The following is a 23,176-nucleotide window of genomic DNA, read 5'->3' as shown; positions in this document are numbered from 1 at the left end:
GTCCCCCTAGGGCATTCCATAGCGCGCATGCGCAGCTTTGCCATTATGACGTCATGCACCATGACGCCACAACGCCCGATTGGCGGAGCGCGTCGTTGCCGTCGTCGTGTCGTCGTCGCAGCCGCGTCGTCGAAGCTGTTTCTACGGGACGGGGAGGGCGAGGCGGGAGGGACGACTTGGCAATGGCTCGGGCGAGGAGAGAGGGCGAGCGTGAGAGAGAAAACAGACGAACGAGCGGAAAGGAAGCAATGGTGGGAGGGGCGAGGGGGGAGGAGATGGAGCGCGTAGAGCCGAGCGGAGCCGAACAAACGCGAAGCGAACGCGCGCGCATCCGAGAGAGGAAGAGAGAGGGAGATAGGGAAAAGTACCGTATCGAGGGAGACGATGCTAGATGCTAGATCGCGGTAGAGGGTAGAGGGAACGGCAGTCGCAGCCTCGGCTTTGGCTTTACCGCCGCATTCTCCGAACGTTCGTCCCTTCGTACGCCAGCAGCTAGCAGCTAGTCAGACGGACGAGCGTACGTCCTGCTGTGCGGATATCGGTCGGTGTTCGTGTGTCTCGTCTTGTCTCGTCTCGTGTTTAGTTCGCCGAATAGTGAGAAGAGGAAGAAGGTATATAACGTACGTTATTATTACGCGACGACGGCCATCGTGCTCTCTCGATACTCGCTTCCTTTCCCGGTGTGTGCGGCACCCAGAGTGCAAATACATAGGATATAGTTGGCGCGCGCGCGCGCGCGCCTCTATATAACGGCGTGTCCAATTCTGTTTCTTTTACAAAGGCACACGTTCTCCTTGCGAGTGTTCTCCCCCACGAATTCCCGCCATCGACTCTTTCCGATCGTTCGTTCGATCGAAACGTAGAGCGTAGACTCGACTCGACGCGACGCGAATCGGACCGTCCGATCGTTGGTCCTCTCGCGGCTCATGTGCCCGCGAGCCGTGGTGACGGAGTGCGCGCGAGACGACAGGCAATTGACGTTATCGTCGTCGTTATTTCGAGCGGCGGTTATTTCTCGGACGAGCAGTGCGACGAAGGCTCGTACTTTGCACGGTCGGAATCGATCTTCGCTTCGCGTGGCAGAGTGATCCGAGCGGAAGAAGCGAGAGAACAGAACAGAGGAGAGTGAGAAAGAGAGAGAGAGCGAGAGAGAGCGAGAGCGAGAGCGACGGTACCGCGTTCGTGAGCAGAGAAATATACGACGAGAAGTTGCGGTATTGTAGTAGTGAGTGAGAAGAGGAGAAATAGAGCGAGCACGTATTCCGGATCGACATAAGAGCGCAAAAGAATATTCCGGTACATATCTCGGTGGATCAAACAGTGGATGTGAAGTGATATAAGCTATGGAACGACGTAGAGTGGACGACGACGATCGTGGTCTCCGTCATCAGCGTGCAAGCAGCGGCGGTTCGTTTGGCGGCAAAATGATGGGCAAGCGAACGCAGTGTTACCTGTGCGACCTGCCCAGAATGCCCTGGGCGATGATAATGGACTTCTCGGAGCCGGTATGCCGCGGCTGCGTCAACTACGAGGGCGCCGACCGCATCGACCTCGTGCTCGAGTCGGCCAAGCAGCTCAAGAAGGCGTACGGTTTCCAGGACGCCAGACCGTCCGCCTCCAAGACCTATCGTACAGCCACCGGTCACACGGAGCACAACGGCGGTACCAATCTGGACGTGTTGCCGATTCAGAACACCAGTCAGACCCATTCGCGTCATCACAACATCGCCAGTTACTCGCAGCTACATCACCGTAACTCCATCACCGAGTTCAACTCTGGCACAGCCGCGGCCGCGGCCGCCCAGCAGCAGATCAGCCGCCAACACGGTGCCGAGGAAGCTGGCCATGAAATGGCCAACGGTATGAGGAGCAACAATGTGCGTCTGCCCAACGCCCATCTAGCCGCGGTAGCGCATCATGTAAACCTCAGTCACAATCGCGGCATCACTCAGCTCAAGCGCGGCATCTCGGCCATCGAGGAAGATGAACACAACGAAAAGAGGCTGTCGTTGGAGGAGCAGCAGCACCCGGTTAGGCCGCCATTGACGCGCGGCGACTCCCTGCCGGCCGTTAGTCTCGCCGTCAGCTACGTGCAAGACAGAAACAAGGAAAAGCATCCGGTGAGAGCACCCAGCTTCGACACGGCCACCAGCTTCAAGGCCAACGGTGAGTTGTGCTTCTGGGACGCGCTCGCGCTCAGACCTGCAACGATCGATCATAGTAGGTTGAAGATCTCAAACCTCCTCCACAAATTGTTGTCTATTCGTTAGTATAATTATCCTTGTAGAGTTTTCTGGGAACTTGATGAGACGAAAAAAATCGACCAAATATATCGATGCGAGATTTACAGGGATGAAACGTGTTCCCTCTTGGCGTTATCGGTTATACTTACTTTTCTTTCACCGATTAGTCTTGATTGACTTGAATCCATTGCATCAGTTTTATCCTAAATACAAGATATATAGCGTGTAAGAAAAATCAGAGAACGTCGAATTAACTTTGCAAATTTATGCGACTGTTTACGGGCGGTAAAATCTTTTTACTTTCGCTCTCACAGAGTGTGCATATCTTAAAACACAATTTATTATTAAAGACTACGTGAGAAAATTGATTCTTCCCTATTAAGATTACATTCGCGACAGATATAATACTGGATAACTTGTTTACGGATTTTCTATTTATAAAAATCATTAATCACTAGTTGTTATAATGAATAATTAAGAAAAATCTTTTGAAAAATTGAATTTTCTAGTATATAGTTGATATTTTTAAACTGAACTAAAAGTTTTTTGTTGAACGTTTCCTTAATGCTTTCGTCAAGCTTGTTAGTCTCCCTCCAGGGATCGTATTGTAATCACAATAAGGTAAAATGTAAACTAGACTTTCTTTTCGAGCGTATTCGAGTTAAGGTTACTTTTTGCGTTTGAGGTCAATTCCGCGGAGATATTTGGCCCCTGTAATAAATCACAGAATCGGCAGTTGAAACGTTGAATATGTAACACGTGTTCGTAATAATAGAAATATTATCGACGCTTTTTCTCAACGCTTTTACCGTCTTTCTCTTGAAAAGTCGATCCGCAAAGCTTTTCTCGCATTACGAGACAAAAAGTGTCTCGCGAGCAATCCGACCGTGTACACGACGCGCACGGTAGCGCCTAGGTCGACGTAATTTTTTAGCGGGCGGCGTTTTTTTTTTTTTTCTTTTTTTTCTTTTTTTTTTATCGGTTGTTGCTATAAATAGTCGAGGAGAGGAGGGCTGGGCGCGCGCCATCATTCGTGGCCATCTGGCGCGAGAAGGCAATGCACGCACACGCGTGTGTATAGATCGACACGACGCGACACACGATGACATACGTGTAGCTTAGGTGAGAAGCGCTAAAACGAAGCCTAACGTCCTCCCTTGTGTCCTCGCTCCGTTCTTTCTCCTTCATCTTCTCCCTCTTCTTCCCCCCCCCCCCCTCTCAGCTGTCAGTCCCTCTCCTCGCCTTCGATCGGCGTCCGAACGCGTACAAAGAGACGTACGTCGAGCACGTGATGGGACGACCAAAAGATACATTCAGTTACCATGTCGTGACGTGACCAATCAGATGACGTCACGCTACTGCTGCTACCGCCGCCACTGCCGCTGTCGTCGTCGTCGTCGTCGTCGTTGTTGTATTTATACCCGATGAATGAGACCGTCGTGTCGCTCTCGTTCAATAACGCGAACGAATCCCGTTTGTGTCCGCGGAAACTCCGGTGTTTCAGGACGTTGCGTTAACGTGAGATAAGCGCTGGATGACAGCAAAGTGACAGATCGCTTCGAGGAGGAGTAGCGACGGCGATAAATGTTGGCCGCGGTCGTCGGTGACTCTTCGCGCGCGCGATTCTTTCACGACACGACACGACACGTCACGACGCGATATAATGTTGCCTTCGGATCTTACGCGATTAACTTCTTACTTTATTTGCTCTTTAATGAATTACGAATGCGAACGTTGAACCGACAATGAGGGAAATCAGACGTGCGATAATTATGACTGATGTCACAATTATCTTTGTCCAACATTGTTTCGGATATTGTACTCTCTTGCGAAAATATGCAAATTGGTAAAATTTCTTTCTTATATAAACAAAGGGCGAATAAGCGAGCATATTTTAATGTTAATCGAAATTTCAACAAGATATTATTCTAAGATTGATTAAATCAGTTTTCTTCCCAAGAAGGAAGATAATCTCACTCATAGAGGATTGAAGAATGTCGAGTGACATTTATATAAAATGGTTTAAGTACATTTCTTTGCGTGCATTTGACGGTGCTCGATAGAGTACATCGAGTGAGTGCATTCGCATCACACATGCATTCTCCTCCCTCCTGCTGACGCAACGCGTCCTCGTCGTTCCTCTCGCGACGTGTCACGTGACACTGGATCCTCGCCCTGGCGAGGTTCTTCGATCCGCACATCTTTCCACTTCTCTCTGGTTATTCCGTCTCTTCCGAGTTGCATCGCGCGACGAAACCGGTTGTCTCCGCTGTCACCGCCGCCGTGACATTTCGTCGGGATAACTGTAGCGTGCCCTCTTTTCTTGCTCGCGCGCCGCTTACTTTTCGCGCTGGTAGATACGCGAGGCTCATTGACAACCGACGATGACGATGTGTCGTGTTGCGTAAGCTAACCTAACCTGACTTAACTTTACATGTAAGCGACAACACGGTGACCTTGCTCATCGACCGTTATTTCGACACTGCGGGACCACTTTCTAATCTTCAGCCTTTAAGAGCACGGTTTACGGTTATATTTGTGGAATATAAATCCTTCAAGGTTTTTTCCTAGATCACATGAAAAAGCAAAAAAGAGAACAATATTTACCCATTCTCTTTGTGTCGATACGTGTTTGTGTGTGTGTGTGTGTGTGTGTGTGTGTGTGTGTGTGTGAGACTTCTTCGAGTTGCTGGGATCGCCTCACTTTAGGCAAATGTATACTTTTCTCACGCGACTCTGTTTGATTTCCCACCTTGTACAGTGTTACGAAAATAATAATGATGGCAAATAATTGGATTGTGAAATTTTTTCTGTATTTATAATATTTTATTCGACATTTCGATGTAGAAATTTTCCGTTAAAAAAAAAATTGCGTAAACAGGAGCCTTTGCGATCCGAAACGAATGTTTCTCGAGTGTTTGCGAGTAATAAATCTTCAAGGGTAATGACCCCGTAGAAAATTCGCGAATCTGCCTAATGTTTTCGAGACACCTGGTACAATGATGTAAAACATCAAACAGCTGAGTATATAATATATTGTCTCGCCCAGTAACGCAGCTGCGATACCTTATCTGATAACGATTGCAGGATAATCAGCGAGAACCATCGCGTTATCGCTGTTATTCAATGTGTACGCCAACTGCGCTTCAATAAAATATTTTAAATTGCTCAATCTTTTTAGATTATAACATGTCGCGTCAATTGTAGTAATTTCTGTATTATCATGTTTCTCTTACAAACTCTTTGACACTGGTAAGAATTGTTCTTAAATATATTAATTGCAATTTTATCTTGTATATCTTATATATTTTTGAAATATTTATTGATGAAAATTATATATGAAATATTTTCATGAAAATTTATTACCTTGTATGCTGTAAATTTTAACAGGTTACCAATAATGCCGAGATGCAATTACATTAACTTGTTATCATTGTGAAAATACAATTGTAACAAGTAACAGAGAAAAGGTCAATGAAAGATACCAATGAGATTTTGCTTATTTTTCTTGTCAAGATTTTTTTTTTTTTATTCTTGAGGTTACTGTTTTTTCGTTCAAAAGACAGTTTACGTACGGGAGTCCACGATAAAAATAGATTTTTGCTGGCAAAGATTGGAGAGGGGTCTGGAAATAAACACAAATTGTGAAACAGTCTTTGAGATCCAGAGAAATCCAGTTTTTGCTTTGATTTGACATCGATTGTTGATCTTTCATAATTAATTGCTCGCAGGATTTTCGCGATTCTGCTCGACAATGTGTCGACGATTTTTATTGCGAGAATAATTCACGTCTTTAATATAAAGAAACTGTGAAAGAGAAATGTAATTTCAGTAAGTCTAAAATACATTTCTTTTCCGTCTAATAAAATGTTTTTTTTTTTTTTTTTTTTTTTCTTTTTTCATAAAGTATTTTGTAAAATAAAATAAAATATGTTTTAAATTAATTTTTGTATTTTTTTTTTATATTTTGACGAGTCTATCATAGTCCCCTTTCGTACAGTTGTCAAGAGAACAATTGTCGTAAATATTTGATTTTTCTGAATCACAATGTAAATCGTCAGATTTTCACGAGATTCGAAATCAATTGTCTTTTACATTTATATTCCATTAGTTTGATTCGCATTCAACATTAGAGTTTGTTATTTACAACGCACAGTGCTGACATTGTCCTTGATGGAGATCGAATTTCACGAATGGACTTTGCTGTAACTCTAATAATTTTTGACCACTCAAGCTTTTCTTATATATTGTATCACGTTGCATATTGTATTATAAGTACTTTAAAGATTAACATTTAATCAATATTGTAGGCTACTTTACAGAAAAAACTAACGTAAATTATCCATAATTTTCATTTTAATCTTTTATATCCGTTTTTGCTTATATAATTTGACATTTTGTATATATCTAGATGATTTATTATGCATACAATATTGCGTTATTATCTGCAATTTACACAATATTTTCATTTCATGTAATACAATTTCTTATCACATATATTAATTTTTTCGCGTTAAATTTGTCTGGAACAAGAAAAATCTGATTCATCCTCACATTTGTACAAACAAAAAGTAACTCTTTGTGCAAATTAAGACGTATTAATAATAATGGATATAACGGCTCATATGTGATGTATTAGATAAAGGAGAAAGATATCATTGTTTCTTTTTATCGCGTTCACTTTGTGTTCTCTTAAACTTGGAATGTTTGGAATTGCGCGCGGAACGTGATCTGTGACGGTTGTTTGCGAGAGCGTCTCGTTTCGCGAACGTTAAGCACGTACGTTACGTCAGTTAGTTTCCGAGCGGCAACGTCAGTCGTGATCAATCATGCGGCAAGAGCGGCGGCAGATACGGTCAGTCGACTGGCTGTTTGACTGGCCGAGCGCTCTCACGTACACGTACGTGCGACAAGAAGCGAGGAGAGAAGGGGCAGAAAGAGGGGAAATCCGAGACTAATTCATGTTCTTTCTCATGTGTTAAGCATAGAGCGAAATGTCAAATGCTTTCATCACATTAGATGAAAGTCAAAGGCGATACCTCTTAGCGCGAGGTTTCGAGTTACCTTGTATCGGAATAAATCTTTCATTACGCGCACCAAATGAAACGAATAAATTTGATAATCTCGCAAATAACAGGACATATTTGGTGAAAATTAATAATATTATATATGTATATTTTAAATACAGGGTGTGTACTCCCGGGAAAAACCTGAAATTCTCATGGAATTTCGTTAGGATTCAGGGAACTTAAAAAAATGTCAAAAGAAGTACTTATTTTAAAAATTTAAAATATTTTAAGTTTAAATCTGCTTAAAATATATATTTTTTGTTTATGTCAAAAAATGATACGCTAAAACAAAAATAGCTGGAAGATCCTGGAAATTCTCAGGGAATTTTTTTACAGAATTTGAGTATACACCCTGTTTTAAATATATTAATTAACATTATCTATACTAATCACACTCGGCAGATTTTATTATTTTTTTTAAGTTTATTTTTGTTTATTAATTTTACATTGTAGCATATAACAGCGAGAAATAAATAGTTTAACGGGAATCGCAAATTTTGCAATGATTACTACGTATTGCAAGCGTTACGCTCTACGCTCAATCGATCGCGCATAGACAGATATTTCGCTCCCTGCCCTACGTCATCGGGACGAGTTTCACATACGTATGTATGGCAGCAGAGAGCGTGTACACACGACAGGCATAAATGCGCATATCGACGAGGAGTACATGGAGAGGGAAAGGAAAGAGGGGGAAGAGGGGGTCGTACTTTCGAAACAAGGCCACTATAGCTGACCAGCCGATAGCGATACACAGTCCAGGGATGTGCAAATTTATGCATGAGTGTGTAACGCGTGTCTTATGCATTTATCATTACGTGTCCCGAAAGACGTGTCGCTTTTTGATGCACGAGTCTCTCGTAATACAATCGTTAAATATACACGCATGAATAAAAATCTGACTGTGTGTAATCTATAGAAATAGGAAAAAAATAAATATAAAATAAGAAATGTCTTTTCAAAAAATTGCAACAAAAGCAAATAATAGTAAAATTAAATTCCCGACTCTTTTTCAGTCATTTTGTATACACAAATGATTCAATGTAGATATTTAATATTTACATGTATCAAATATTTGATGAAACGTGACATATGGTATAAAACTTACATAACTTAAACTTCTTTCCAATGAAGATTTCAATTTTCACTTTGGCTATAAACTTATATATCGTTGATAGTTAAAGAGGAAATGTCCATTTGAATCACGCTTAAACTCGTACGTTTTAACTGTGTGAGTCATCGAGAATAATAAAATTTTATTGAAGAGATAGAAAGAAATAATAACATAAACATATATATCATAATATGTTTTTTTATAGCTCTTCTATTTTGGCATAATTACATAACTGTTAGTAACAGCCTGTAAATAAAGATTTGTTCCGATGTCCCTATATGTACGATATTTCATATATTTGTGTGTAAGATATTACATCATCAGTTTTAAATATATATATATATATATATTTATATATTTTATAATTAAATACAATACATACTATTAGATTAGTGACGTTCAATAATGCACGTAGAGAGATATGCTTCGATTAGATTATTGATAAGGAGACAGTCGATGCGTGTAATATCTAAAGAACAATCATAAATCATTCAAAGAAACAAAGAAATGTTCTATGAAATTATTTTATTTATGCGGGTATAATTTAAAGAGATAATATTAGAAAATCTATATATATAAAGTATCAATTTGACAAAACAATGCAACTAATATTTGCTTCGTAATACTAAGAAAAAAATTAATCCATCACCCACGTTACTCTGAAATACAAATTTTCTTATTCTTCTATTTGTAGGTGTGTACAAGTACACACGTTCCTACCAGAATCCATCAGGTCTTCTCGGTATTTATAATTCTCCTCTTTCCATCGCAGGCTCTCGCACAATTATAAACTGACCGTTCCGTCCGCGAAAGCAACTCTACGCCGGAGCAATTTCGGTTACCGGGAAAAACCTTCCGCGCCGAGTCGGCGCTAAGGGAAACAAACCCCGCTATAGCGGGCTACGACGCAAGAACCGTATTTCGCATAAATCATGAGCGTGTGGCACGGCCCTGATCGAGTGTGACTAAGCCGGGGTCCGCCTACGTGCGTGATCAGCGTGATGCGATGTGTCGGTTTACGGGAGAGACGCGCACGCGTTTTCACCCCGCCTCGCCTCGCCTCGTCTCGTCTCGTCTCGTCTCGTCTTGTCTCGCTCGTTTCACCGGCCGCGTTTCTCATTCACTCACTCACTCGCAAAGAGATAGAGAGACTCGCCTCGCCGGTCCTCGCGCTCTATCGGAGCCGTCACGGAAAAGTACCGATCACACGTCTACCCGGTGGCACTCCATCTCTCTCTTTCTCACTCTCTCTCTCTTTTTATCTATCCTCTTTTTCCCTCCATTCGCTTTGTATGCCGTAGGCGAGGCTTCGTATGACTCGTATACGTATACACGTCGAGTTGTGACGTGAGAGGAGCGGAGGGACGAGGGACGGTAATCTGCACGCGGGATTGCGTGTCACCGCGAACAGCCGTGACCGAATGATGATTCCTCTCGCTCGTGCGACCAATAAGTTGGTTGTTGTTGATATACGAGCCATTCTCTTGTCTCGCACGGACCTCTTAACCCTTGGTGAGACCCGCCGATACAATATCGGAGCGCTTCGCTGGCGTGTTGATATATAGAGCCTGCGTGCGTATTTTAGCTTCTCAGTTAAAAATAGCATCGACGCGAACAGGGATGACGTTTTTGTATTTCTACAAAACACACAGGCGAGGTGGAGAAAAAAAATTGTTATCGTATATATGTATAATATAACGGGAGAGTCTTCGATCGTTAATTATTATCGACATAGTCTTGAATATTCATGACGCAATTAGCGAATTTTGAAACGACGATCTTGTTTATAAAGCATTTAGCCATGTGTTGTGGTATATATCTTTAACATATTTTGCGTTATGATTATTTCGTTTGTAGACATTAACATTCTATTTGTGCTTATAAATATGCAAATATTAACGATTCATTTTGGGATATTATTTGTTTCATTTGTGTCTATATTGATTATATTAATCTGTTGGAATTATAAATATATATCATTGTGTTGGTTTGCATTATTTTCATGCAATATTTCAGGGTTAATGCGGACGCGACACGTTTCAAAAATAACAAAATCAAGCCTTAAAAAAAAAAAAAAAAAACTCATTAAGATGTTTGTTCAACAACATTTATATATTTGATAGAAAAAAAATTGATATCGGGCAATCGCGCGATTAATGTTAAACATAGAATTCACGTACGAAATATCGCGTTTAAAAATTTAATTATAATTTCGTTTATCATTTATAACGTATCACAGAGACTCGTATGCGTGATTCCGAGGCAGCGATATATACTGAGAAGAAATTTCGTAAGTTTGGCGTAGTCGGAAAATATTTGGAACGTATCTCGGTGACGAATAACGCGCATGAGCGGAAAATGCGTTAAAGTTCGAAGACGAAGTCGGTCGACGCGTACGTACAAAGGGCGCCGCGCCAAATGCGTGTAATTGAAACAAGTGTATGTATTCCGCTCAGACGTGACGAATTGCGATTAGAGGGAAATAACGAGTGCAACGAGACGTATAAATGAATCGTGCGCGGGAGATAATAGTGCAAAAAAAAAAAAAAAATGAGATGATTGCCGAGCTTGTTAAACGTATTATATCGCGCGATTTTCTCAGAATCGTTTCGCTCAATTCTTTGAGTCACCGGCAGTTTTTTTAATAAAAAGAACATTATTGTACGTAGAGTCTGGAGGGATAGGCATTATAAAGATTTTAAAGTTTACTCTCTTAATTAAGTTTGTTGAATTATGACGTTTCTGCTAATTTTCAAAAATCCGAAAAAAGCGTAAGAACCGCGTCTGTGGACTCTACATTGACAAAATTATACATGTTGTATGTACGATAATATAGTGTCTGAAAGGAGTAATCGGTTTGCACGATACATAAAACATCACGATCGGCGTGTGTCGAAGGCCAATAACGATACTACGCAATACGGTAACGTGGCCGTGTTGCGATGATATGTGTCATCGTCGTCGCAGTCTTTGTGCTGTGTATACATCTACGCGACCTGCGTGTTAATTGTCTTGGCTGTTCCTTAAGTGACTCGTCAAGTAAACATTATCAAAATGCACCGCCTTGACGATTCGCAGTCCTACAATCATCTCGAATATGACTAATTTCCCGGTGTATGCATATAATAATAAGCAAATTATTTTATTATTTAATTATAAAAATGAAATCAACATGTTGATTTGATGCAGCGATTGATACAAAATATCTATATTTTCATTTATACATAAATGAATAAAACACGTTTATATTTTAATTATTATTATATAATAACTTCAAAAAAAATAATAATAATTTTCCTATTAACATATATATGTTGTGGTTCCTAAAATTTAAAAAAAAAAGTTAGATTAAAAATATTAATTTAAAAATGATATTAAAATTATACATATATATACACACATTTTTGAATTAGATTTTTATTTAACTTTATATTAGCGCACGGTTGATTCATATTATTGTAGAATATTTCAGAAATAATATCTATTTATAGAAGTCCAAAGTTCAAATATATATTGAATTTCATAATAATTAGGAAATATATATTTCAACTTGCTGAATCATTTCGTCTGATTCATGTCGAGTTGGATCCGTGTAGATTCCACGGAAATTTTGAATTCAAGGTCTGTAGAGCACGAATTAAAGAAATAATACGGTTCGCTGTTATTGACGTAATCTGACGCGCGCGGATAACGATTCACTTATATTCTTGCCTCTCGTTGTCCGTAATCGTCTCGTTACCATTTATCGGCGTCGCGTCGATGGGAAAAACGACATTTATTTATGTTCACCAATGAAGTCATTGTGCTATAAAGATAGATTATTATAGGAGGAGAGAAGAAGGAGGGAGAGGGAGCATTCCACGGAGATTGCACATGGCAAAGAAATGGAAATGAGCAAGGACAATCGCTAAACTCTCGATAAATGACATTCCCTTGACGCGTCACGTCACGTCACGTATCGATCACGCTTTTCTCGGGACAGCTTCGTAATATCGCGTGTCATTCATTTTTTTTTTTTTTTTTTCCCCCTCGGAAATCTCGCACTTTGATAAATGTGACACTAGCAACAAATGAAACTGTCGAACGATGATTGCAAGAATATGTATTAAACTCGACTATTATTCAGCCGATAATAATAATTTTATTACGCGCGATGCGATATTATATTCATCTTGCCACCTTAAAAATGATAATTTACGAATGTGTCGTTCTCTCTACTCCCAAAAAATACTTCACTAATTACTTCATTTCTTTGAAAGATAAATGGAGTCATAATGTCGTGTAATTTTTAAAGAAGGTATTGCGAAACAAAGTGAGAGATGTAAAAAAAAAGTGGAGAGAGAGATAGAAGGCGAAAAGTAAAACTATGTTAATTATGCATCTCATATTTTAATATTCGCTGCAACTTTTTCGCATAAATTTCATTTGAATATGCTTTTAATGTAGAATTTCCAACAAGCGACACAGATGACACAGTGTGACACTATGTCCATTAGTGTGAGTGAGACACAACGAATGTTCTCTCTCACAGGAATGGACGCTGTGCCACTCATAGACTATATATTACTGGAATGCGCATTCCATTATTTAGACTGTTGACGATGTATGGGAAAGAGACAGACATACTCGACCACGCGGGTGACAAGGAAACCTAATCCATTAAGGTCTTTCCCGTCTCGGTATGTCGCTTGAAAAAAAAAAACAATATCTTCATCGAGAAAGGGACTCGAATAGGTGACGTAAGTGTGAGTGCCATGTGTAGGAGCGAGAATAAATTTATGTGGAATATAGGAAAATAATGATTAGGGCAAGATAATTATAAGGTATTTAGGTAGTGGAATATAAGTGGGAAAAGCATAAGTGAAGATTGTAGGAAGACAAGTGCATTAGCAGAGATTTAGATAATATAAGCGGGCGATAAAGAAAAGGATTACGCGGTCAAGAGATAAGAATATTTTCGTCGAAAAGTTCCCAGAATACTTCATGTCTCTCTTTCTCTCTCTCGTGTATATTTACAATACACTTGGATGAAGAAACGTTAAGTTACATATTTAATGATATATATATTTTCATACAGGGGCGTATGTTGGACCGTCGTCCATACCGTTGGCACCTGCTAACGTCGCGGCCAACGGTGGAGGATCACCTCTTCGTCCGAGAACGAGTCCTCCACCGCCGCCACCGCCGACGCAGGAAAGTACCAACGATAATTCACAATCGAATCATCATCAGGTATGTAGAGAAAGTGATATAATTATCTTAGTAGAGCGTCGCTGGCTTCACAGCCATATCTAATGAACAGTTCTACGCTCGCCTTCCAAACTCGTAATATCTGGAGTTGAGGATTGAAGATGACGCTCGTTCTTTTAGACCTCGAATGGACCGTCACCGATGGCCGCGTTAATGTCAGTCGCTGATAATTTGACATCACCAGAGCCCGTGCCACAGCCACCGAACAATCCCAGTCCCACCAACAGAAGTCCGCCGACGACAGCCGCGACCGCTCAACAACGCAGCGCTTCTAGAGGCTCTCAGCACAGCCCGAATAGTACAGACAGTTATGGTAATATATCTTATTACACCTTTTAATATCTTGATACAAACAATATTGTCCGCGTTTTTATAGACCATGTTTTATCAGATATAATGTTGACAAATTATAATATTATAAAGTTTACAGAAAAATATTTAACATATTAAAATTAAATTTTTCATGAAAGATTATAACGAAAAACGACAATCGCGTTAATCTACAGGCTCCACAGGCAGACGGTCCAGTAGTTCAAGGCAAGTGTCCTCGACCACTGTGACAACATCTTCCGAGGGTGCGGTTGCTCAAGCTGCCGGCGCTGAACCAGTCTCGGCACCGACTCTAAAATGCACGTTATGTCAGGAGCGTCTGGAGGACACGCATTTTGTTCAATGTCCCAGCGTGCAGCATCACAAGTTTTGCTTCCCATGTAGTCGGGACAGTATAAAGAGACAGGGTGCCGGTTCGGAGGTGAGTGATTTGGATTAAGCTGCTTCCTTAAAATGCTTGTTCCCATACGAAATGACGATATTGATCGACGGGTTTCTGTCCTTGATCGTTTCAGGTTTATTGTCCGAGTGGCGAGAAATGCCCGCTGGCAAACAGCCAAGTACCATGGGCCTTCATGCAGGGCGAGATAGCTACCATCTTGGGAGAGGATACCGCGGGTACAGGGCTCAAAGTTAAGAAAGAGAGAGAAACTTAAAGACCCTCTTTCAATATCGATTCAGGGCTCAAATTTTCTGTCCCCCTATATTCAGAGGGGCTGTTATGGTTGGAACCATGAAGGGTTTCGCCAAACGCTTTTGGTAACGGTGATAAAAATTCGTTGGCGGTAAGCGGAGGGAGCCAACGAACGACTCGAGCCAAAGACGTTGTCTGGTGCAGATTCTCATGAAGTTGTTAATGTCATCGATTAGAGATGGGTGGATGGGAGGGGGGGGAAGTGGACGATTCGATTTTGTTTGAAGTCGGTTAACGAGTCTTGACGATCGATACCGTATAGTATTTATCGATTGGTTTTGAGAAGAAGTCTTTGGCAAATTGCATACTGGCAATCGATTGTTCTGCTGCACATGTATATACGGATTTCATAGAGAGCGGTTATTTAACGCGATGGAAGCAGCGCATTATTTTTCGTGAATTTTCAATGAGAGGAAGCAGCACATGTGGTTAAAATCGCGACAGTGATGATGATTTGTTGCCCGGTTTGGGTTTCTACTTATAGGCTCGATACGCCTTTCTTCATTGTCTCTTGTAATCGCGGACGTAATCGTCGCGTTCTTTCACATAATACACATACACGTCATACAGACATATGTATGCATATATATATATATATATGCATACACAACACAACACACACACACACACACACACACACACGCACACGCACACACTTCGAGATAAAATCGTTGACTTGATACCGCACGCGCGACTCACATTGTATTTTTTTTTTTTTCGCGCGTGTCCGCTTAGGATGGTCGTGATTTTAATTAATGACTAACGCGAGAGATAGCATCGCCTTTGTGACGATCGCCGTCCTTTTTCTATTATTTTTTTGTTTGTATACTCTTTCTACCCTATATACTTCGCTCGTTGTATTATATAATAAAACATATTATATGGCGGACATTCTCGGACCCAGCGCACGGGTTTTCTGTACATTGTGTATATGTGTACATACCTACATTATATTAATAAAGCGTATAACTAAAAAAAATTTTTAACGATTTTTAAGTGTACAAAAGTATATATTCGTTTTTGCGTTCTGTATCTTCTTTAAATTATTATTATCCTTTTCACTTTTCTTTCGCATCTTTTTTTTTTCACTCTTTTCTTCTCTTTATTCTCGCGAACGTTTCATTTCTTCGAAAGACTTTTTTTTTTCTTTTTTTTCTTTTTTTTTGTAGAGACACGACGCGTTTTCCTTCTCTATTTTCAGTTTATCGCGAGGGTACACGACGTTGCGTTTTGTTCGCGTTTTTTGGTAATCGCGCTCGTCCGGTCTTTCGGGAGGAGGAGGGGGGGGGGAGAAAAAAGTAGAAGTCACGTGAGACACGTGAACACGTCGCGCTATCCAGTCACTCGTAAAAAGCAAATTATATAATATAATGTTCGACTATGCAACGTCCACTTTCGCCTTTAGTTTATGCGCTAGACCTTTAGTCGAGGGCATTTTGGTTTTTCATTTTCACCAATGAAAAAGGCACGCCCGTCAAAATAGGAACCACATACTCGCTATGTCTTAAAAGATAAAAAAAAAGTGAAAGGAGAAAAAGGCAGGCAGGCAGAGACACTCGCTGGACGCGCCCGAGTGGGATCTTTTTGCGCGCGACGACCGAGCGGAAAGAGGGACCCGTTCCCGGGCACGCGGGCGTATATATATATATATATATATCCTTTTGTATATATTTGTATAAAAACAGATCGGCACACAGTGAAAAGGGAGCGGTTGTCGGAAGTTGTCGCGGGGGAAAAATAGAAAATAAAGAGAGAACACACATATACAAACACACACACAAACATATACACATACTGCCGCGCCTCGTTGTGTTACGGACGAATTTCACCGAGAGTTTGAGATACCGTTTTCTCGGCGACGATACGCTCTCTCGATTTAGCGGTGTTGATGATTTCAGAGTGATGTCTCGCGCGGTTTGATATGACGTAATATGATGATCCGTTTAAAGCGCGTCCAGACTTGTAACGTTATCGTTATGTCATATCACCGTAAAGTTATCGATGACATTTATTTGTTACAATTCATTATCGTAATTAAAACCAAGAAGTAAAAAAAAAATAATAAAAGTTACGTATGGAAAACACATTCTGTCTTTATGTGTATTAAACTATATATATATAATAAATAAAAAAAAAAAAAAAAAAAAAAAAAAAAAACTTACCCGCGATAACGTTACGAGTCTAAAAACGCTTTTAGCTTGCGTGAAAACTGACGATGTAGATGACGGAAGTATCCGAGAATAATATTTATTACAACTGCGTACTACTTCCTGTCTAGTTCCAGTCAGAAGGACGATTTCTCGAGAAGACGCCTTCGACTCGGCTAGGACTCGTGGTGACAAGAGTACGCATCTTTCTCCGTGCAAACACATCTGTTTTTCTCGCACCGTAGATCCCTTTTAACATAATAAATCCGTAACAAATATTGATGTACCGTAAATGAGAGAGCGTCTCTCGACGCGAGAGGCTTGGTTGGTCGTCGCGTATTGTCATCTCTCCGCGTTCGATTGTCACTCGCTCTCGGTATATATGCGTTGCACACCGCATTCTCCCGGATCTTTTTTCTAGAATAACAATTCCGAGCAAAGATCTTGTTGCATTATTGTTTCGTGCTCGCTCGAGCTTCTCAGAATTTCGTCTTTATGATGGAATTTTATTGTACGAACTTTGCGATACAAATTGTTTGCCGATTAAAGGATCAAGGTTTGCTTGATGTAGTTCTCTCTGTCTGTCTCTGTTATTATTGTTGTTACTTATAGTTCTTGTATTGTTGTTGTCGTCGATCAATCGGGAATGAGCGGAGTTGGGATACACGAGAAACAATGTATAGCGATGTCGCGCGGAATTATAGGATAGAATAATGGAAAATCCAATGACTTGTTCAACTCGTTCGCTCACGCATTTGTCCGATTTTGTTGTCGACGACCAAGCCCAAAGCCGCATTTCGGGTTTTCTTTTTTCGAGGCGCGCTACCCCCCCGAGAGGGACGCGCGACAGCTCTCCTCCGATCTAGAGCTAAAGAAACGAAGAACTCTCACGTCTTTATCGTAATTCGTTCCGTTTGTCTCTCTTTTTGTCTCCTTTTCGTTCTTTTTTTTTTTTTAACTCTCGTATAGCTACGCAAATACACGAAAAATCGAAGAGATATGACGAAACAATATGTCGAATAGCAATTGTAGTAGTGGATAATGAAAATTTTCTAGTATACCGTACTTCGAGGAACGTGTAACATTGTACTGTTTATCGTATGTATGCAACAAGCAAAAACAAAATATATGTGTTGATGTGACAGAACGATGAGTTTATTTATTTCGTAATCACATACCATCCTCAAAAGAATCATCGAATATCCTTGCAATTAATTAATATCCATCTATTTTGAATTTTTACCAATAACATTACAAAATACATATTGTAATTTAGAAGCTTCCTTGCACACATATATATATATATATATATATTTTTTTTTTTTATTCAATAATTTATCACAAAATTTTCTCCATGTCATTAAATAATCGCTGGAATCGATTGTCAATTATCGTAGAAATTTCCATTCCATTCTTTTTATTATCTCGGCGAGCGTTAATTTTTAATTTTTTTAATTAAGACCAGCAGCTACGCTCTCGTAGCCCAAATTTGCAATTCAAACTAAAGTGATGCGAGAAAAATGAAAGCATGTAGATATAATTTGATTATCCTGTTATATACACGTCTTCAGCGTATCCGACTACATATTACGAAAATCTCTCTCTATATCTATATATATAATGTATAAATATTTAAAAAAAACATACAAAACGACCATAGACCACGCGAGCGTTTCGTTCGGGGTCCTAGGGCGAACTTTCCCGAACCGTGAAAATCAATGCCAATATTCAGCTGGGGTAGGTGGGCCGAAAGAGGGGTGGAAGGAGGCAGGAGAGGAACGAGAGGCAGAGACGAGGAACGCGACGTGGCGGAATATTGATCTGTGCACGTTCCAGACGGCTCCATCCGCGCTGTATAGCGGGTGCGCGATGACTTCGCGCGCTTAAAGCGGATGAGGCGTAAATTATTCAACGCTCTCGAATATACGCGAATATGGACCGACAAATAAAATCGATCCTCTGTGAATGAGATTGGAATATGTAGTTCTCGAATTATCATCTTCGCGAAAGTGAATTAATCAAATGTAACCGGGAGAATTCCGATACACATTCACACGCATATACACGTGTATATATATATATGATCTTCATTTATTATGTAATGTTCTACGTGAATCTTCCCCTTGATTTAATTTCTCTTCTTACACAAAAAAATTCCTACCTGCGTGTTTTTTTTACGCATTTTTATTTTAAATTAATTTTATTATTATATTTAATAATTGTTATATAATAAATTATATAAACTGTATTAATTTTATTATTATTAAAAATTAAATTAAATTAATTTCTTAAAAATTACGTATTTTGATATATGAAAAAAAGAAAATTTGCACAATATATATTATACAAAAATTACACACTCAAAAAAATGATCTTGCAACTTGAACAAAAATTTTCTAGGTGTAAAAAATTGACTGAAACAGATAAATTATTAGCAAATACTGTGATGCTGCATATATTTTGCACTTGATCAATTTAAATGACAGAGACAGAATTTATATCCGTACTATGTAATTATTGTACTTAGTGTAATTTAGACGGAAAATTTTTCTATAAATTCTACACGTGACAAACAATATTCTAACAGATACAAAAAGTAGCGATAATTTTTAATTGACACATCTAGAAATCTACCTACATTAGCAAAATATTTTTTTGAGTGCATATATATATTTTTTAGTCTAATCTGTAAAAAAAATATCGCTGTCGCTCTCTTCTCTCTGTTTCCCTCGCGGAATTCACGAAACGGAGAATTGACTTCTCGTGTCGGAACTATCTTTCATCTTTAAGGGTCAACATTCTCGACCGTTACTGTGCATAAAGACCGTTATTGTGCGAAAGCTCGCCAGGCGATTCGTGTCGTAACCGAGCTGACGAAAGAGGCGCGATAGCGTAAATTACAACGTGCCTATGAACACAAGCCGGCAACGGTAGGTCGCGCCTTTATGATTCCGCATAGATGAAATTACAATACATATATGGATGCACATATTGCTCTCTCTCTCTCCTTCTCTTTCTCTTCCTCTCCCTTTGCACGATCTCCCTTCTACGCGTCATATTAATCGCCGTGACTTTGAAAGTAAGATACGCGAGGAAATGAAACACGTTCCGCTCTTTGAAATGCTGTGTAGTAAATTCCTTCAAATCACGTCCTGGAGATTGTGTTTATACCTATTGACTTTCTTATTCAGGGACTTCTTTTATTCAGTCACGAACGACAAATATTTATAAAGGCATCAAAATCAGGACGAAAAATAAACGCGATTGAAAAATCTAGAAAAGATGAAAATGTAAAAGGAGAGATTATCATAGCTGTATAAAAAAAAAAAAAAAATTATAAATTATAAAGAGGAAAAAAAACATTGAATTTATTGACACTAAAATTAAAAATGAATACTAAAAAAAATTTATGCATAAACATGTTAATTTATGCTCTTACAATTTATTACGCGCCCGCAAAATGTAACTGACATTTATTATTATATAAGAATGTGAATCGTATTTCTGAACGACACGTGTAATCGCGGTGACACAACCGGAAAACAACCGGTCTCGCGGATGTGAAAGGACTCTAATCTTCGATGCGAGCCAGGTTGACAAGCGGTCATCACGCGATTAAACGGTCCATCATCTTTAAAGAACGTCGCGCATTACGTACCTTTGACGTACTGTTATTGATCACGCGCTTCCTCGCGCGTTAAAGCGGCCGAGCTCCTTGGGACGCGCGCGTTCAACGGAGGATGTCACTGACGTCATTCGACAGTCGATCGCATCCGTCGGCCTTTCGCTAAATTAGTGTCCCTTGGCAAGTGGCCGCACTTGCCTTGTGTGTTATATATACTATATACTATACGTAACATCACCGTGCGACATTTTCTTTGAAAAAATGCCACCGATTTTCCTCGTGAACGCACCGTGCCTCGAGTTTGTGGAGGCGCATCGCACGATGACGCATGGGAAACGGGCGCGGGGAACGGTCAGCCGTGTATAACGCGCGTGTTTCACGCGCGAGTTAATCGCACAGCAAAAAGCGCCGGCATATTATTCACAGGTCAAACGCTACGAGCGGTATCGGAAAGACACCCCCTGCTTTTGCATTGTCATGTATTCTTCTTCTTCTTTTTCTTTTTTCTTTTTTTTTTTTTTTTTTTTTTTGTACAACAGATTTTCGATCAGAATCTCATTTCCTCGTAAAGTCCTTTCGCGTGATTAAAACGGTTGGAAACAGATGGCAAAGTAAATTAATTGATTTAACAATGAGAACAGGAAGCGGTCGCAATCGACTCCGGCCAGTGATTCGGGGTCTCCCCTTTAAGGATCGATACCATTGCCTATAGAAGAGACGCGCCAGTTGCAGCCGGCCGGGATCGCGGAAGGTTCGACGACGTAGCTGAACGTAGTGCGAGAGAACGGCTTGATTTTCAGTCGAGAAAGAGTTAGAAAGGGAGAGGGTGGGCGACCACCCCCGCCTCATAGAGAAAGAAAGGAAGAGAGAGAGAGAGAGAGATTCAGAGCTTCATTATCGCCGGTCCTTGAACCCGCCTCTACGAACTCGAACATAACGTCAACGTTCTTCCATTCGTTCTATCTAATAATAAGCTATAGCGTTTTCAAGTTGTACGAACGATATCGATATCGCGGTAATTAAAAGAATAATTTCTTGTTTTTACGTTACCGTTATATATTTATTTTTTGATTTATAATAATAATGTGTCAAACTTTATAAATGCGAAATTAAAATGCAAATATTAAAAACCGTAAAACAATTAATAATTTTTCATTGATATGACATGTACTATTGATTGAATATTGATAAAGGGAAAAAAGAGCGTTCATATGAATATCATTGGAAACTTTAACGTTTCGTTTTTGCTGTGTTGCTCAAAGCGTTTCGGTTCGCCGGTTGCACGGTGAGATGATTTGCGATCCTTTTAACGTAATCACATCGTTGTTTGTCTGTTATAATTGGGATTAAGAGCCACGTGTATGCCCAAGGACGTGACACATCGAGCTTGCCAATTGATGCATATTTTAAAGCACACGATGAACATTGTCAGATCGTTATGTATATTTAGTTGTTAATTTTTTATCATATGACTCACGTATAAAGGAACGATTACTTTTTTATTCTTTAATAACGCGACACGTGGAAAGTTGATGATACATATATTACTGTTAAAGAGATAGTTCAATTTTTTTTTAATTGACTATACAGTATGGAGTTTGAAAGAAGTCAAGCTGACCTTTAGTTTTCTAAATGGAAATGATTACGACAAAGAATGTTGTATCTTTCAAAGATATTTAATTAATTGATGATTGATTGTTTATTTTATTTTTTAAATAAAAGAAAGATTTTTTTATCGATATTTATACTTATGACAATGAAAATATACTGATCCACGGAATATTCCTTTCTTTGTTGCAGGGAAAATTCGAGTTCTTTGGAATCGTGCAAGAACTTTTCTATCACATCTCCAGGAGAGATGACTTCTGTTCGCACATGTTATTGCAAACAGGAAGGAAATGTATCGGGCAAGAAAGATGACGATATCATAAATGAGAATCGACATCTTCCACCTGCCGTATCCGAAAGATTGATAATCAAGAATAAAGTTTGCAAAAATAACAGAGAATTTCCTGAAAAAGAAAGAAGCGACGAGAAAATGGTACTATAAACGATTTTCTTTTAATTTAACATTTAGCTATTCAATATATATCTTTTACAGTAAACGTGAAATATTTGTTAATTATAGTCTAAAAATCGATCGGTGGAAGTTCGCTCCAATCCTGTCTTAAGTCCAGAAACGTCGACCGCCCTAGAAAATGCCGAGAAGATTATTAACGATGCAAAGACACAACTCTTGGAAGTCCGCACAATGTCAGGTCTCGATTCTGCGCGGCGAAATAGAAATACGTAAGTAGAAAGTCCTAAATTAGTCATAGTAATTAATATTCGAATAATATTCCACACCTAGAAGTCAGAAGAGTTTTCTTTTTTCAAATTCTTTTCATACATACATAATTTGCATTGTATTTCACATTATAATTTATCATCTCTCTCTGTCTCACATCATAAGTCTGTTGATAAATCAATGTTACCAAAAAAAGACAATTAATTGAAAACGAAAATAATTGTATATGTATATACGTTTTTAATTAATTCAATTATTTTCGTCTTCAATTAATTATCAAAGAACTCCAATTTTCTCTGCAACAAAGAAAGGAATATTCCATGGATCAGTATATTTTCATTGTCATAAGTATAAATTGATAAGAAAATCATTCTTTTATTTAAAAAATAAAAGAAACAATCAATCATTAATTAATTA

General features: G+C 39.5%; 2 protein-coding genes across 8 annotated transcripts in view; both read left to right on the top strand.

The window, feature by feature from the left end:
* LOC140669821 (uncharacterized) overlaps positions 1 to 23,176 on the top strand; it is a 62,592-nt gene that overhangs the window by 34,399 nt on the left and 5,017 nt on the right. For 5 of the 6 annotated variants that reach the window (XM_072899981.1, XM_072899982.1, XM_072899980.1 and 2 more), the window contains 2 exons: positions 22,273 to 22,513; positions 22,601 to 22,761. In XM_072899981.1, the coding sequence (XP_072756082.1) occupies positions 22,273 to 22,513; positions 22,601 to 22,761 (402 nt within the window). Of the gene's footprint in view, positions 1 to 19,072; positions 21,488 to 22,272; positions 22,514 to 22,600; positions 22,762 to 23,176 lie in introns of those variants that run through there. The other variant, XM_072899985.1, reaches the window with a different exon arrangement.
* Pits (Protein interacting with Ttk69 and Sin3A) lies at positions 399 to 17,994 on the top strand. Of its 2 annotated transcripts, none has more exons than XM_072899994.1 (5): positions 399 to 2,166; positions 13,504 to 13,658; positions 13,797 to 13,989; positions 14,192 to 14,427; positions 14,522 to 17,994. In XM_072899994.1, the coding sequence occupies exons 1-5, from the start codon at positions 1,344 to 1,346 to the stop codon at positions 14,660 to 14,662; spliced, it is 1,548 nt and encodes a 515-aa protein (XP_072756095.1). In that variant the 5' UTR covers positions 399 to 1,343; the 3' UTR covers positions 14,663 to 17,994. The 2 variants fall into 2 exon arrangements, with proteins under 2 accessions (XP_072756095.1, XP_072756094.1); XM_072899993.1 differs by having other exon boundaries at positions 400 to 2,166; positions 14,183 to 14,427.

Source organism: Anoplolepis gracilipes, chromosome 9, assembly GCF_047496725.1.
Source record: "Anoplolepis gracilipes chromosome 9, ASM4749672v1, whole genome shotgun sequence".
In the NCBI taxonomy this organism is placed as follows: Eukaryota; Metazoa; Arthropoda; class Insecta; order Hymenoptera; family Formicidae; genus Anoplolepis; species Anoplolepis gracilipes.
This window is presented reverse-complemented; position numbering and strand designations above follow the sequence as displayed.